We start from the raw sequence: 16,194 nt of genomic DNA on the forward strand, positions 1-16,194 counted from the left end.
TTTATTCGATATAGGTGAGTATCGACTTCATGTTCAGAATAGAGAGAAGAAGCGACATGGTGGACTGGCAGTTTATGTCAGGAATGGTCTCGATATTAAGGTGAGCAATGAAAAGCGTTTAAATAAGGAAATGGTATTTGAAAGTGTGGTATTAGAATTATGTAAATCGGGACAGAAATTTTTTGTGGTTGTAGTGTACCGCCCGCCGTCAGGCTCTACTGAGGAATTCTTGGAGCTCCTAGAAAAGCAACTGGATGAGCTTGCTGATGATAATAGACCTTTGTTCGTGTGTGGTGATTTTAATCTGGACCTAAATAGAGTGAGTTCTAATCCTAAGATTCGTGAATTCTTGAATGTGATGTCTTGTTATGGTGTGTTTTCTGTGGTGAACATTTGTACTCGGGTAACTGCTAATTCTGAGTCCCTCCTTGATATTATTTTTTGTGATATTAAGTATGATTCATTTTCGGTTGTGATTAATGATGGTTCTGATCACTTTGGTGTTCTCCTGTGTATGAATAATTTTTGAACACCGAAGAGTAAGAATTCAAAAACACATAATGATCGATTGAGAATTGATGGAGATGTTTTGATTTGGTTTAAAAATGAATTAGAAAAATGTAAGTTTCAGTTTCTTAAAGATAGTGATGTTTCTTGATGTAAATATGAAGTTTTGTTTATGGTATGGTAAAGTGAATGAAATATTGGAGTTATGTTGTAAAATGTCAAGGCAGTCAGTTCAAACCGAGACACCAGTTAAACCTAGGATTTCTAAAGTACTGATGGCTGCGATAATAAAAAGGAGATGGTTATTTAAGTATTCTAATGCATCACGATATGCCGAAGAGAGGTACAGAAAATATAATAACGACTTGAATAAGCTACTTCGAAAAGCTAAAATAGAATATTTCAGAGAAGTATTCAAAAAGTCGGAAGGAAATCCGGCGAAGACCTGGAAAACAATCAACTCGGTAATCCGCCCAGCCCAGAGTTCGATTACCCCAGTTTGTACCTCATCGCTGCAGGAAGCAGCTGATCAGATGTACGACCACTTTGCAAATATTGGAAAAAATATAGCAGGTACAGGATCCTCATCCTCTGTAGAAGAGTCTTTTGTTCAGTTTTTACCTGTGGCTAGTGATGTTTCTGCTCTTTTGCGTCCGATTAATAATGAGGAGCTCCGCGAGGGGCTAATAACTGACCGTCGCAGGTGTCCCTTCCTTCGTGCCTCCGGCTATGCCTCCGTGCCTCCGGCACACCTGAAAAGCGTGTTCCTGGAAGCGAAGGAACACAGTTTAATCTTTGACTTATGGAAAGCGTACGCCGCGTTTTTTACGACGGCAAACTTTCTCCTCTTGAGAGGTTATCTTTACTTGGTCGTGTTGTTTAATGCGTTCGACATTGGAGATCCTGGGTCCTAAAAAGTGGACATTATGCTTTGAACGAGAATTTTATTACCACAAACCCTTACCATTGCCTAGAGAAAAATATGCATTCCCTAGTGCTTCTCATTCGTCGATTCAAACGGCTTGGGCTCGAACGTCTTTTCAAACTCTCCGACATGAATAGCCAACCGTTTCAAGATTTTTTTTAGGAAGATGCGGTCTCAAACTAGCACTTACAGTACTGTAATAAACTTTTTGTTCCTCCAACTTCTACGTCGAATTCGTCGATATGAAAGTATAACGGATTTTGAAGCTCAATATTCTAATGAACAGTTGTCCTTGCCCAAGGCCAGACGAGTTAGATCCATTGGTGTTGTGTCTGTCAGTTCCGATTTTTTCTTTGCCGGGGGACGATGAAATCAAGCTGGAGCTAGGGCGAGCTCGTATTGAAAGCCAGCGAATAATGAAAGCCTTGATACCCGACGACATACTTTCTGCTTTCGGTCACCAAGTACCGAATATTCGTCTTTCTGTACTTGACGATAGTGACTTAGACGATGACTAAGAGGAAAATACTCCGTCCGATAAGGATGGAAAGGCTTCCGCGACGGACACTGAATTGAGCTCGGAAAGTAACGGCATCTTTGAAGATTTGCCAGTGATCGCTCACTATGTGAAGCACAAAGTTGAGAAAAATTGGGTTAGTGAGCCTGTGACGAACTTTAAGAATTCTAAGTTTTGTCTTGTCAAGACTTCTCACGGCTCCATAACACCAGTAAAAAAAATCCACGCTGTTGTGGCTTCTGAAAGAAAGCTCTGAGAAGCTGAGTATTTACCGATTATAACGGGTGATGGTACAGGACCGACGAGTAAGACTACGCGAGTTGCCATAAGCGAATACAAAGACTGGTGTGAAGTCGGACTTGTGTATCGATGAATGATGCGTATACAGACCGGCTGAATGCTGATATCACATTAACTGCCGCATTGGTAGACCAGGGTTACTGTGACTCCAGCCTGTATATCATGCATTCAGCAGAACTCGTTTCTATGGAAATTGGCACCAACATTGTCTATGTCTTTGACTCAGACGTCTTCACAAAGCTGAATTCATTTATCCAGAAGAAAGGGTTCCACTTTTTTGATGTCTCGTCAGCATCGCAATCATCATGTTAAAAATGGCACCTAAACCCAAAACTGACCTCAAGACCATAACCACCACCATCGCCACGTTCTGTGTGTCAACAGAAGGAATTTTATTTAACATTTTTCAGAGGTAGTTGTTATTTTTTTCCCTCCCTCCTCCTCTCCACTCGGTGATATTTTAATACAAAAACATATAAATCTTACAACTTTATACATTATCATATCACCTAAACTTATAAAAAAAAATAAATTATTATATACCAGTCAATGTATTAGTGAACATGAAGGCATACTATCATTTAACTTATTCTTGCCAAATATCTATCGCTCCCATCGTTCTAGGGTGTCCTTCCCCCTCTAGGAGACGCTTTTCCGAAGGCATTTTTACTTCAATTTCTTAAAATTCATATCCTTCAGTTTTCACTAATACGAATTTGAATTTTAAAGGTGGTCTTCCAAAAGGCTTACTGTTAAAAGTTTAAAATTTTCTTACACAAAAAAAACTATTTGCTCTCCCGTAGACTGGGCGTCTTCCGTCTATATGAAACCCATTCTTGCGGTGGAAATTTTTTCCTTCTTTTTTTTCAGCCCTTTTTACGACCAACCTTAATCAACAAAAAAACTAAAATACAACCAACCCATCAACAAAAAAACAAAAATAACCTTAATACCTACGTGCATGAGGGCACAGAACTGAACAGAATCTTAAACCATGTCTCCTACGGACGAGGAGGCCACCCACGACGGGGCTAGTCCTTCCAGCTCAACTGCGTGTGCCCCTCATCCCCCATTCGCTTGAGTTCTTGATATAATTTTATGAGTCTCGAATACATTCCGAGATCTAGGGCAGCGGAAGCGATGAATACCATCGGAAAACTTGTTATGCTCAGTAGAAGACTTATTAGTAGAAGACCTAGTGTTTATACTTGTGCTAACCGAGCTTAGTTTGATTTACTGAAGCTCATTTGTCCATTTTCATAGGGTTGTCATTTAAGCTGTGAATAGCGAAATGATTACTGAAACGTACCAATAAATATCTGAGAAACTAGTTATTTTTTTTAGTTGGTTGCTTTACTTAGCACTTTTTACTAATAACTCGGTAGTAACAGTTTTTCTGACTGTTGCTTTACAGTTTTCTCTCCAAATACCTAAAGGCCTGGGCTTAATACCAAGAAAGTTGGATTCTAAGTACATTCGGGAAAAAGGGATCTGTGTTTCTTCCGGAATCTTTCGTGTCAAAGCAGCAGATTCCTTTTTTTAGTACAATTAAGGATCCGAGATCCAACGGTGCGTCTTGGCACAGCCACTAAACAGAAAAGCAGGTATGATAAAAGGGAAAGAGACATGTGAAGACTTGATAAAAGGCAACTTTTACCGCTGGTCAAGCCATATTGAATAGGGCTGAGAAGCGTGACGTCAATTCTTGGGCGGGAAATTCAAATAACGATGAAACGTGGATGTGTAGACACGTTTTTTCGGAACTTTGGCGAATTGTCTTGGCCTAAAATATTTGTCGTAGATCCTACTAATCCACCAGAACGTTTTCACGTCAAAATAATACTAGGAATATTGACAGTCAGTTGTTAGTTACAACTAGAAACCACGTTTCACGGTACTTTGAATTTCGCACCTGCTTTTTACGTCATCACCGTGCAGCCCTATGTTGTATAACTTAAAAACCGTGTTCCGGGATTTTTTTTGAAATTTCGGGATTTTTTTTTAAGAAAAATCGGAATTTTATTTTTGAGCTGGTGGCAACGCTGCATGTGTAATAGAAAAAAGTGACACCATCAGTTCCATCGTCGGGTTACCTAGTTTTGGCATCGATATCAACAACTTGCAGTCCTCCGTTCTTCTTCTTTAGGTACATATCAGTTGTTTTCAGTCTTGGGGGTTCTTTTCCTTGACAAATAAACCCGTAAATGGTTTTTTCTAAGTTTTAAAAGATCGCTTTTGAAGTTGCTGAAATGTTAGACAGATACCGAATAACAGACAAGCTGTATATATTTACATATTGCGCCCTTTGGAATATGCCTCCGCCGTACCCCCGGAAGCATGCCTCCGGCTTGCCTCCGTGCCTCATGCCTCCAGGTGTCCCTCAAAATGCCCAGTTGTTACCCCTCGGAGCTCCGAAAGACAGTTTGGAGCATGAATAGTAATGCCGCAGGTAGTGATTATTTTTCCCTGAAAGTTTTGAAGCATGTATTTCCAGTTGTATCAGAGCATTTGGTGTACCTATTTGATCAGTGTATAAAATGTGGTATTTTTCCTGATTGTTTAAGTCGGCTAAAGTTATTCCGTTATTTAAAGGTGGTGATAAGAATTCTTTCCATGATTATAGAGCTATATCTCTTCTCCCAATGTTAAGCAGAGCGTTTATGGTTTGGATTCCGAAGAGGAATGTCGACGGATCAGGCCGTTCTGTTTTTGGTGACGCTCGCAAATGATCCCCTGGATGCTGGTTGGAAAGCGGCTTCAGTTTCCCTCGATATTGTGAAGGCCTTTGATTCGGTTGATCATGGTATTCAGCTTGCAAAACTTGATAATTGTGGATTTCATGGTGCGTTTTTAGACCTTTTAAGGTCTTTCCTTCATAATCGTTCTTTGTATGTGAGTGTTGGAGGTGCCATATCGGGTACAAAAAAGTTGAATATGGTGTGCCATAAAGGTCTTTGCTTGGGCCTAAACGGTTTTTAATCTTCATTAATGACTTGTGCGGAGCTGTGGAGGGTTTGTCGTTTGACCTGAATTTTCCCGTTAGCGAAATCCTAAAGTTAATTATTGCGCTATTTGCGGATGATGCGCATTTTACAGTGGCAGCGAAGACGGAACTACAACTCATGGAGAAGCTTATTACGGGTAAGAACCAAATTAGAAAATGGACTAGAGCTAACAAACTGAGGTTAAATAACAATTAATCACATTTTCTAGTTTACGGAAGAAACCCCAATTGCTATCCATGGATTAATGAGCTTAGACTTGTTTATACTTCAATCCAGTGACTAGAGACTGTCAAGTACCTTGGTGTCCTGATAGATGAATGTTTAAGTTATAAACCCCATACAGAGTTGTTAAGTAGTAAGATTGCAAGGAATGTTGGGATTACGAGAAAGCTGAATAATTTTTCCCCTGTGATGTAATAAGGTCTTTGTATTTTTTTACTGTTCAACCGTACCTTTTGTACTGTAATGTCGTTTGGTCGAGTACTTTCCCTTCACATCTACTTCCGCTTCGTGCGATGCAAAACTCAGCTATTAGAGTGCTTTGTGGTAATAAAAAAGGTGCATCAGTGAGAAGGAGATATGTTGAACGACATATTCTGCCTTTACACGGAGTTTCTAAATTTTATTCAGCTTTGTTTCTATTTAAATAAAAGCGTGGATTATTGCCACAATGTTTCGGTCAAATGTTCGTGGCTGGATGTAATGTCCGTGAATACTCAACCAGAACAGCATCCCAGATAAGACGACCTCAGGCTTCAACTCGAAGATTATTTTTCTCCATCCGTCATGTGGGACCAGGGCTTTATAATAGTTTACCAAGTGAATTGTTAGTTGAAGAAAATATTGTTAGTTTTAGGAGTAGGTTAAAATCTCTGTGTTTTGGTGAGTATAATATTTCTTAGCGATTTTCTCTTGAGTGGTCTCTCAGTTGTATTTTGGTTATTTTTTTTATTGTGGTTGTGTGAGGGTGATAGTGAGAGAACGGTGATAATTAGTTATAGTTTGGTTTCTTATTTTAGGAGTTGCACCAAGTGGAAGGAGGTTGTGCCTAGCTTTTTTTTTTTTTTTTTTTTTTTTTTTTTATTGTTTTACGTTGTTGATAGCGATGTATATATCAGGTTTTTTTTGAAGGGTGTATAGCCTAAACAAGTTTGCTTCTGGTGGTTGATTTATTTATTTGTTTGATTTAAACAAAAACCCTTATTACTTACTTGTTTAACATTTCTCTAGGATGTTCTGGTAGCCCGTTAGCACCACCCCTTGAGAAATCACACAAAAAGCACCATTTATAATGCTATATGGCACTTGGAATATTACAATTTATAAAAAGCACGTAGAAATGAGAAATAGCTTTTGAATGAGCCATTAAACATCTCTCTATGATATTTTGGTAACCCTCGAAACCTAAAACAAGGAAACAGATCCGTGCTACCCATTTTCCTTGTTGTTCAGGGGGAGGACTGTAATTTCCCTGTACAAGATTTTCGACAATGATGATTCCTATGGTATATTTTTCGTTTGATCTGACGCCCTTTTCGAGGGATTTCAGGCTTTAATTCGAGATCACCATAAGTTCCTTTTTGCAATAAATTTTTACTTTTAAGACGGACAGAAATAATAGTTACCATTCCTTTATCAGCGTCGGATGTTGTTTTTTTCACTAGAATTTTTTTAATTTAGTTACTATGGTCTGTGGTTCACTCTATACTATGTTGCAGCTGCTGCTGCAACCATGACCTGGTACCCTCAATTTGAGATTAGAGACCTCTGAAGGATGTACGCCTTGTTCATGGCTGTGGGATTTGGAAACCCAATTCTATGGGGTTACCGCTAGATTTACCCCGTGTACAACAGAGCATGTCATAATCGATTGCAATGAATTGCAATAAGTTATTGAATAACCTTAATTCTTGTGCTCTATTAAACGCAGTTCGAATATCAAAGTGAATTTAGTACTACAAAAACTAAAATTGCAAACCCATAAGACCTTTGAAACTAACCAAAAGTATTTTTAGCTTGTTCTAATATGTAAATATTCTCTCTATAGTGGTTCATTCTATACTATGTTGCAGCTACTGCTGCAACCATAACCTGGTACCCTCAATTTTAGATTAGAGACCTCTGAAGGATGTACGCCTTGTTCATGGCTATGGGGTTTGGAAACCCATTTCTATGGGGTTACCGCTAGATTTACCCCGTGTACAACAGAGCATGTCATAATCGATTGCAATGAATTGCAATAAGTTATTGAATAACCGTAATTCTTGTGCTCTATTAAATACAGTTCGAATATCAAAGTGAATTTAGTACTACAAAAATTAAATTTGCAAACCCATAAGACCTTTGAAACGAACCGAAAGTATTTTTAGCTTGTTCTAATAGGTAAATATTCCAAGATTTTTCTATCTTTTATGGGATGAATTGCAGGTCATTGAGCTCTGAAGCGCAATAAGCCAATAAATAATTGCAATCGATTTACATAAGTGCTTTTACACGCAATTCAGTAATTGTTATTGGCTATTGATCGCCAAAAACTACAAAAATCAACTGCAATAAGCTTGTTTACCATTAATAAGCTAGTAAAAACTTTATTATTGACTAAAATTATGAAAGAAAAAAAACATTTCCCAAAAATGGGTTTCCAAACCCCACAGCCATGAACAAGGCGTACATCCTTCAGAGGTCTCTAATCTCAAGTTGAGGGTACCAGGGGGGGGGTAAAAAACGATTTTTTTTCTGGGGGGATTTACAAAAAAAAAATTAAAAACGCATAAAAAATTTGTCTCTATTCATATTTGTTACACTTTTACGAATCGCACACAAATTTCGGGAGGCGGGGGGCCAAAACCGTAACCCTCCCTGGATACGGTTTTGAGCCTAGGCCTAGTTCAAGATTGATCAGCTGTCTTCAGTCATATATACAAATATACACAGGCCCAGTGTTCAACAAAGCTAGTTGTAACTAATTGCAATAAGTTATTTAATGGTCATAATTATTGTGCCCAATTGAATGTAGTTCAACATGAACTACGTCGATCCCCACGTTGGGCAACAAAATAAATGTCTTTAAAAAAAAAAAAATCAAAAAATCAAAAAAGTGTTCCAACACCTGAGTACCTTTGAAACTAACCGACAATATTGTTCGCTTCCACTAATAGAAAAAACGCACCAAGAAGTTTTTTATTGAACGGTTTTTGGTAACAAACTGTGAGTAAGGAGTGACGCGACTCAATAGCAATTGAAACTCTAAATAACACAGTTCTGATAACAATAGATGCATCAAAGGAATTGAAAGAATTCAGATTTAGCATTATTAGATAACTCGATTTTAGAGTTTTCAAGCTACTATATACAAGTTCCTTATCATTTTTTTTTACCAGGAGAAAGATCACGGATGTGTCTTTACTTTTTTTTTTTTTTTTGCTCTTTTTCATTAGGGGTTATCGTATCAAAACAGCGATCCTAGAAAATCGGGATGGGGCTTATTTGATTGGAAATCAAAAGTTCTAATGTCCTTTTTAAGTAACAAAAAGATTGGAGGGCAACTAGCCACCCTCCCATGACTCTTCTTTCCCTAAAGTTGCCTGGTCAAAATTTGTGATTTCCATTTTGTTCAGCATAGTTGAAAAGTTTAATAACTAGGCCTTTGGGGATTACAAGGAATTTTACTCATTGAGTACTTGTAGTATCTGTTATTGGGAAGTATACAGATTTATTATACTTCCGATTTGTCTGAGAATACAGATTTATCTGCCTAAGTTAAGAGCAAAGTGGGCATAGTGCATCATTACTTGTTTTTTAGCAACGCACTTTGGATAGAAAGAGATTTTGTAGAAACTTTGAAAGGAGCTCTTTTGATTGGAAATTGAAAATTCTAGTGCCCTTTTTGAGAATCAAAAGGGATTGAAGGGCAAGTGCTAGCCATTTCCTTTAACATAGTTGAAAGGTCCAGTAATTAAGTCTTTGGTGAGGTCAATTCCCCACAGCCCTTAGGGCAATGGCTGTAAGCTATGCAATTCGTCCATTGCTTACATATAATATGTGATATTGAGAAAGGTAGGTATGTATTGCCTTTACTTTGCAAAAAAAAAAAAACATTCAGCTAAGCATTTCAGAGAATGTTGAGAGAAGTGTTATGCTAAATCAAAATACGTTATGTGTATATGGGTTGTCAAAAGGGCATAACTAAAAAATGACTGGCAATATTAGATTGGTACCTCCAGGAAATGATAAGGGAGATGATCAATCATAGGCAGCGCAATCGCGCTGCGTAAGTAAAGAATGATGTTGGTACAATGTATTATTTTCTTTTCTTCTATACAAGGGCAATTCGTATCGAAACTTCGAAAAGGGCTCATTTGATTGGAAATTGGAATGGCTAGTGCCCTTTTAAATAGCCGAAGGTGATTGGAAGGCAGCTAACACCCTTTCCACGCCCACCATCTCCCCAAACACATCCAATCAAAATTTTGAGATAGCTATTTTGTTCAGCGTAGTTGATTTCGTAGATAATTTGCATTTTACTGAAAAAAAAAATACAAATTAATGTACATTATCAGTTTAATATACATATACTGATATTTAGTAATCAAAATGTTAATATCATTTAATTTAATAAAGTTATAAAGGTAAAAATATTTATATTTCTTCAGTAAAGTGCAAATTATGTTCTGGCCTTGGAAAGGCATAGGGGTTTTGAGCCCTGCTAATGTTAATTTCTGCTCGTTTTGAGTTTGAATCGGTTGTTTATTGTAATTTCTGGTCGTTTTGGGTTTCATTTATTTAGTGATGCCGATGTGTGGTAGTAGACCGGCTTAAATTATTAAGTTGGACCTCTTAGGGGAAGTTGTGGCAGATTTTGAACTAGGCAGAAGGCACTATGTGTATACTATTAATACTACTACTAAGATTGCTGCAACTAAGGACGCTAAGGGTTTTGATGTGAAACTTTTAGGGGCCGTTTAGGAGGAGTTTCAGTTAAGCAAAAAAAACTATATTCATGCAGGTTTTCAAAAAGAATATAAACAATATCATAGGCAGCGTAGTGTTATTATTTTCATTTTTTATTAATAAATGAGTCACAAAAAAAACACAACATAGAGATCTCGATATAATACTAACAAAAAAAAATTGCATACAATATTAGCACTATCAAAATAGGTCCCGGCGCATATTACCGTAGCGTGTTTGGGACGAATCAAAAAAGGGACACTTCAGCTACTAATACACTAATACACTTCCTAGGAAAAAAACTTTCTGAATACTCCTGCCCTCTCCCACTCCTACCAAACAATTAATCTTAAGATAAGATTATTCTTAAGATAATATATCATTATCTTAAGATAATATATTTTTTCAGGGAACTTAAAGCAATCCCACATTCATACTCAATGATTCATCATGCTTCCTTTCACATAGCGACACTCATCTCAATCAACACACGAATCAATTTCTCTTTTAACACTCACAAGAATATATTCACTCCCAAATGAATCACTTAATTCATGTCTTCAGTACTGACTAAAACAAATATATTACAAAGAAGCACGGAATTCCTCAAGGGCCTTCTTAACTTTTATTTCCGCTGGGAACATGTTCCAGACTTCAGGACCAATATACCTAATAGAAAATTTAGATTTGGTAGTAATTGGAACCGGCGTTTTAAGTAATTCAACATATCTAGTTTTATAACTATGTTCCCTTTCTTTATAAAATTCCGAAAAACATGCAGGTAACGAATTAGAAAAAATGTATACATAAACAAATTTACATATAATTTAAACCAAAAAATGGTAAAATTTTAAATTAGTGATACCTCAATCTTACCGAATTCTGGGACAAGTCATTGCTAAAAACCATTACAGCTTTATTTTGTAACACAAAGAGCGTACATAAATGGCGAGTGAACGTATAGATAGCAATAACATAGAATTTTTAAAGGAGCTCATTCGACTGGAAATTAAAAAATTTAGCGTCCAAAGACCAAAAAGTGATTTGAGGACACGCCGTTCTCCTCCCAAGCCCATTAATTCTCCAAATACGTCCAATAAAAATTTTGAGATAACCATTTTGTTCAGCAGATCTTAATGGTCCAGTAACTATGCTTCCAGGGACATTGGACATGTCAACACCCCACAGTCACGAAATTTGCCCATTATGCTTCAAACTATACGTTAACTTAAAATGAAATCAAAAGGCCCTGTGTGTACGCTGGTTGCCAATAACACGTCTCATCAATATCCCAAGAACGATTGACGTTATTAAGATGAAACTTTCAGGGTCACTGCTGTTACCACTTTTGCTCTTACAAATTAAATAAATCGGAAAAGTGTAAGTTTATCCAGGTTGTCATAGAGCATAGGTACAATGTTTTGAGAATTGTATTAAGTTTTATTTTTCCAGTCAACTTAAGGTGGTATTAAACTAACTTATACAATACTATATGTGTCCAAATTTACAAAAGAACGTTTGTTGTAAAAATTGTTGAAAGATTTTCTCCAACATACAAATAGCAAGCCAAACTATGTATTCTCATAGAAAGAAAGTCGAAGAGATTTAAGATATTATTTTCTTTTCCCATGAAGAAGACTAAGTCATCAAGAAACAAACAGAAACTAATTTAAAAAACTTTTTCCACAAAATAGGTTTTTCAAAGAAAAGTAAAGAGCTTTATTATATCGAAAATAAGCAAAAATAAATTCAAATAATTTACTAAGCGCAAAACTACTACAAATCACCATCAATAAATAAATGAAACTTTAAACAAACAAGAATCCCAATAAATGTCCAAGTCAAATTCAAACGAGCAGAAATTAACATAATTAGGGCTGATACCCCCGTGCCTTCTGAAGACCTGAAATTCTGAAGAATTTACACTTTGCTGAAAACAAAATACATAATAAATATTTTCACCTTTTAGCTTTAATAATACCAGTATATGTATATTATTCTGTACATCCATATTCATTTGTTTTTTTTTTTCAGCAAAGTGCATATTATGTAAATTTTCTTCAGAGTCATTTTAATTTCTAGGGCCTCTTTTCAGAACCTGAATAGTTTATACCACAGCAATGTGCCGGTTTTGGCCGCTATGTGTTGCAAAACAACAATTTTTAACACAGTAAGGTTATCGAGCAAATGTTGTGAGGTCGCAAAATATCCTGAATTTCGATCTCGATGGTCCTGACTTCGGGACTAACTAGCCGAGTTTAGCTTTACCGAATTTCTAATCAACATATTCTTTCCAAATCATTTAAGACTTACAACAAGGTCACCTCCAGCAGTAGTTATTCTAAATCAATCAATTTATAGAATAGATCTCATATGTGTGTACAACGTTGTGATAACGTCACCTTGGGCTAGAAGAAGGGTTTACCAATTTGATTTCGGCACATATTGGCGATTATCAAAGCTGCATATTACATTTTTAATTTCCCCCTAAAATTATAATGCAAGTTTTTTCTTTATTCGATGAATTCTGCCCCTCCCCAAAAAATAATCCCTGTGTAGACTTCCGAATCTTGGATACTTAGGTATTCAGAATACTTTTACTAAGTGATAACAATGAAATATCCTGAAGTGTTTACAGACAGTTATCCATTAATTACTGAAATTTTTGATTTGTTCTATGGCATCATCCTAACACACCTCAAATGTTAAATCCTTACTTTTTGAAAAATTAATTCCAGGTTTACACCAGCAGTAGTAGTGGCAATTGCTGTGATCTCCTCAGCTGTATTCATCGTCATTGACACTGCCGACCAAAGAGAAAGACTTCGCTCATCGCTCGGTCTCCTCGTTCTTATATTTCTTGGATTTGTCTTCTCAAAACACCCCTTAAAGGTAAGAAAAGACAACCAAAATCTTATACTTGCTCGGGTAACTACAAAAATCTTATGTTAAACAATAGTATGTTTTACAGAAGAGCCAAAGTTGAAAAATTTGTTTGTGATTTTTTGACTTCTTCGTCCATAAAGTGTCAGCAATTAAAAAATAAAGGAAAAAAAAAGAAAGGTGGGTGATGTCATATTTTAATCAGATTTGTTTTATATTAATAATTATTTATTAAAAGCCTTATTGGTGTACTGGGTCCTCCAGAAGAAGTTATAATTGTACTTTTACAAACAACTGTGCTAAGTTCGCTATGTACATCTCATTTTCACAATCAGTAATATAACATCTTTCGAATTATTATAGCCAATGTTACTTGAAATTTGGCTTTAAGGTTATCAAAATATTTCAATAAAGTCTATGTTTATGGGCCTAGTAGTCCCTCAAGATTCTTGAAATGTAAGGTCTGTTAAATTCTGTAGCATATTTTAAAAACTTCCTAAAATTCCTTTCATTTTACATTCATACTACATTTATGTTTTCCTTTACTTCGTTTATTTTCTTTGCTTACTTTGCATGTTTCTATTGCAAAGTTGGCCGTGGTAATTCTAAACCATTATGATATATTTCTAGGTAGCGTTTTTACGATCAATTTTCCTCTAAGCTTTTACACGTTTATCTTACTTTTTTTTCATTTATATCCAATGATTAATTTATATGTTTGAATATCATGTTGGCCGGGGGAATTCAAATAACGTTATTTTACGGTTCCAGGTGATATTCTTTATGTTAACTTTTATTTTAAGCCATATAAGTTTTTTATTTCATCTTACAGTTCTACTATGTGTTATCTTCTTCTTTCTGTTCGTTTATCTCATTTTATTGCTTTATATACTTCTAATGTAATATCGGCCGTGGCAATTGAAAACAGTTATTATACATTTCCAAATAGCTTATGTTATGATTTTTTTTTTTATTTGTCATTTTTCAATCCTACATTTTTTTTTCGTAATTTTGAGATTTGGCAGTTCACAAGGTGTTACGATGCTTTTCCTGATAAAGTTTGTTATAATAACGGATTTTTTAAAACTTGTTACAAAATGTTATTTGGTTTTACACTCCTACTGCATTTGCCCTATTTGTTTTTATTCAGCTATTTCCAATGATTACCTTGTCTGTATTTTTGTATTGTTGGCCATGGCCATTCATTAGGCGTTATAGTAGGTTTCCAGATAACAATTCTCACGATTAGATCTCCTTTAAACTTCTCATTTTTTTGCATTTTAGAAGCTTAACGTATATATATATATCTTATTCTACTACCTATTTTTTTATTCTTATGATCATTATGCCAAATTCCAATATACGCAACAGGGATTATAATGGAGGACAGAAAAACTGCACAATGAATAAACAATTGTTCACAGGTAATTAATTGTAATTCATTTCTACATTTATGGACCCAAAAATAAATTTTAGAAAAAGAATTTCTGCATTCAAAGCAAACAATTCCAAAAGGAATTATGATTTTAACTCCCAACTATTTCTGAGAGTGTTTCTACCATTTTGCAACATATTTTTGGAACACATTTTTCAAAAAGAAACAGAAACGTGAAAACATTTCTAGAAATAAATGAGGAACAAAAATATGACCACACCGATCAATCCGTCGTATTTAGTTTTAGAGAGGGGTATTAATTTCATTTCGATAGAAAATACCTTGCAGCACGTTTTATTTTACCACAGGGTTATTTCATTCTATATCCTTTCATGCAAAACAAAATTTTGTTAGCTAAGTTAGAGTTTCTCAGACTTAGTGAAATGGAGAGCCCTAGAGTGAAAAGCATTTAGTCTCTGGAAGCTTATTTCTTATTTCTTTAACACGCCAATCTTCTTTACTGAATAAAACGAAACATGCAGAACATCGAAGTTCTGTCCTGAATTCAAGCATGGTCTATGCTTGAAAAGATCAAGCTCTATAAGAGGAATATAAGGAAAGTAGAGAAAGCATCTGAATATGAACTAAGGTTGTGTAAAATGTAGACCACATAAGAAATTGATGATAAGAGAGAAAGATGATAAGAGTGATTGTGGTAATTATAGAGGCACTAGCTTGGTTTCTGTCGGAAGCAAATTACTTTAGATTTAGACTTAGAGATTAGTCTTTAGACTTAGAGATGCTGTAGATAGAATTTTAAGAGAAAGACAGTGTGGTTCTAGGGAGAGGAGAGGACGCGTTGACCAAATCTTCACTCTTAGGTTAATAATTGAGAAGTTCCAGAGTCATGCGACCCCTTTAATCATTATTGTAATAGATTATGAGCAAGCGCTTGATTCAGCCAATAGAAAAGCTTTAGAAAGGGTCCTATCCTTGTATGAAATATCAGATAAATACATTAAAGTGACTGGTGCTCTGTACGAAAATAACATTGCCGTGGTTAAGGTAGGAAATGAGATAAGTAGCTGGTCTCGTATTAAATCCTTTAGTTAAGCAGAATTGCGTCCTATTCCCATTTATATGGATCATTTTGATGCACTTTGTCCTAAGTGAGCACAGAAAAGGCCATGGAAGAACACGTAATCAATTGGGGAAACAAAACTGTCGTAGACTTAGATTATGCGAATGATTTGAGCATACTAGATTAACGTGTTAGTAAAATGAATGAGTATGGAGTAATAGCGAAATGAAATTGAGAAGGCTTTGAAAGTTCATTTTACAAGAATAGGCTTTCAAAATAATGTTAAGAACACTATGTCACTTAGACTAGGTATAAGTCAAGATGAAGAGGTGATTTTGGGTAGTGAGTAGATTCATCAAGGGGACAGTTTCACTTACCAAGGTAGTATTATTAGTAAAGATGGTGGATGCAGTGAATATATTAAAAGTAGAATAGTCAAGGTCCAGGGTGTATTTTTCACAGTTGTAAAAAGTTTAGAAGAATAGGAAGATAAGTTTGCAAAGTAAGAGTAGAATATTGGAAGCTACAGTTATGACAGCAGTAAAGTACGGTTCTAAAGCGTGGGCGCTCCAAAAGATGGAAGAGGATTTATTTTATATTTTCCAAAGGAATTGTCTATGGATTGTTTTGGGTACCCGTGTGACTGAGCGT

At 35.8% G+C, this 16,194-nt stretch overlaps 1 protein-coding gene across 4 annotated transcripts in view; it reads left to right on the forward strand.

Moving 5' to 3' along the window:
- LOC148949211 (uncharacterized) overlaps positions 1 to 16,194 on the forward strand; it is a 340,130-nt gene that overhangs the window by 158,027 nt on the left and 165,909 nt on the right. For all 4 annotated transcript variants that reach the window (XM_089092875.1, XM_089092872.1, XM_089092873.1 and 1 more), the window contains exon 4: positions 12,943 to 13,096. In XM_089092875.1, the coding sequence (XP_088949001.1) occupies positions 12,943 to 13,096 (154 nt within the window). The remainder of the gene's footprint in view (positions 1 to 12,942; positions 13,097 to 16,194) is intronic.

The sequence above is a fragment of the Artemia sp. Qi Xiang Cuo genome, chromosome 8, assembly GCF_049724085.1.
Source record: "Artemia sp. Qi Xiang Cuo chromosome 8, ASM4972408v1, whole genome shotgun sequence".
Classification (NCBI taxonomy): Eukaryota; Metazoa; Arthropoda; class Branchiopoda; order Anostraca; family Artemiidae; genus Artemia; species Artemia sp. Qi Xiang Cuo.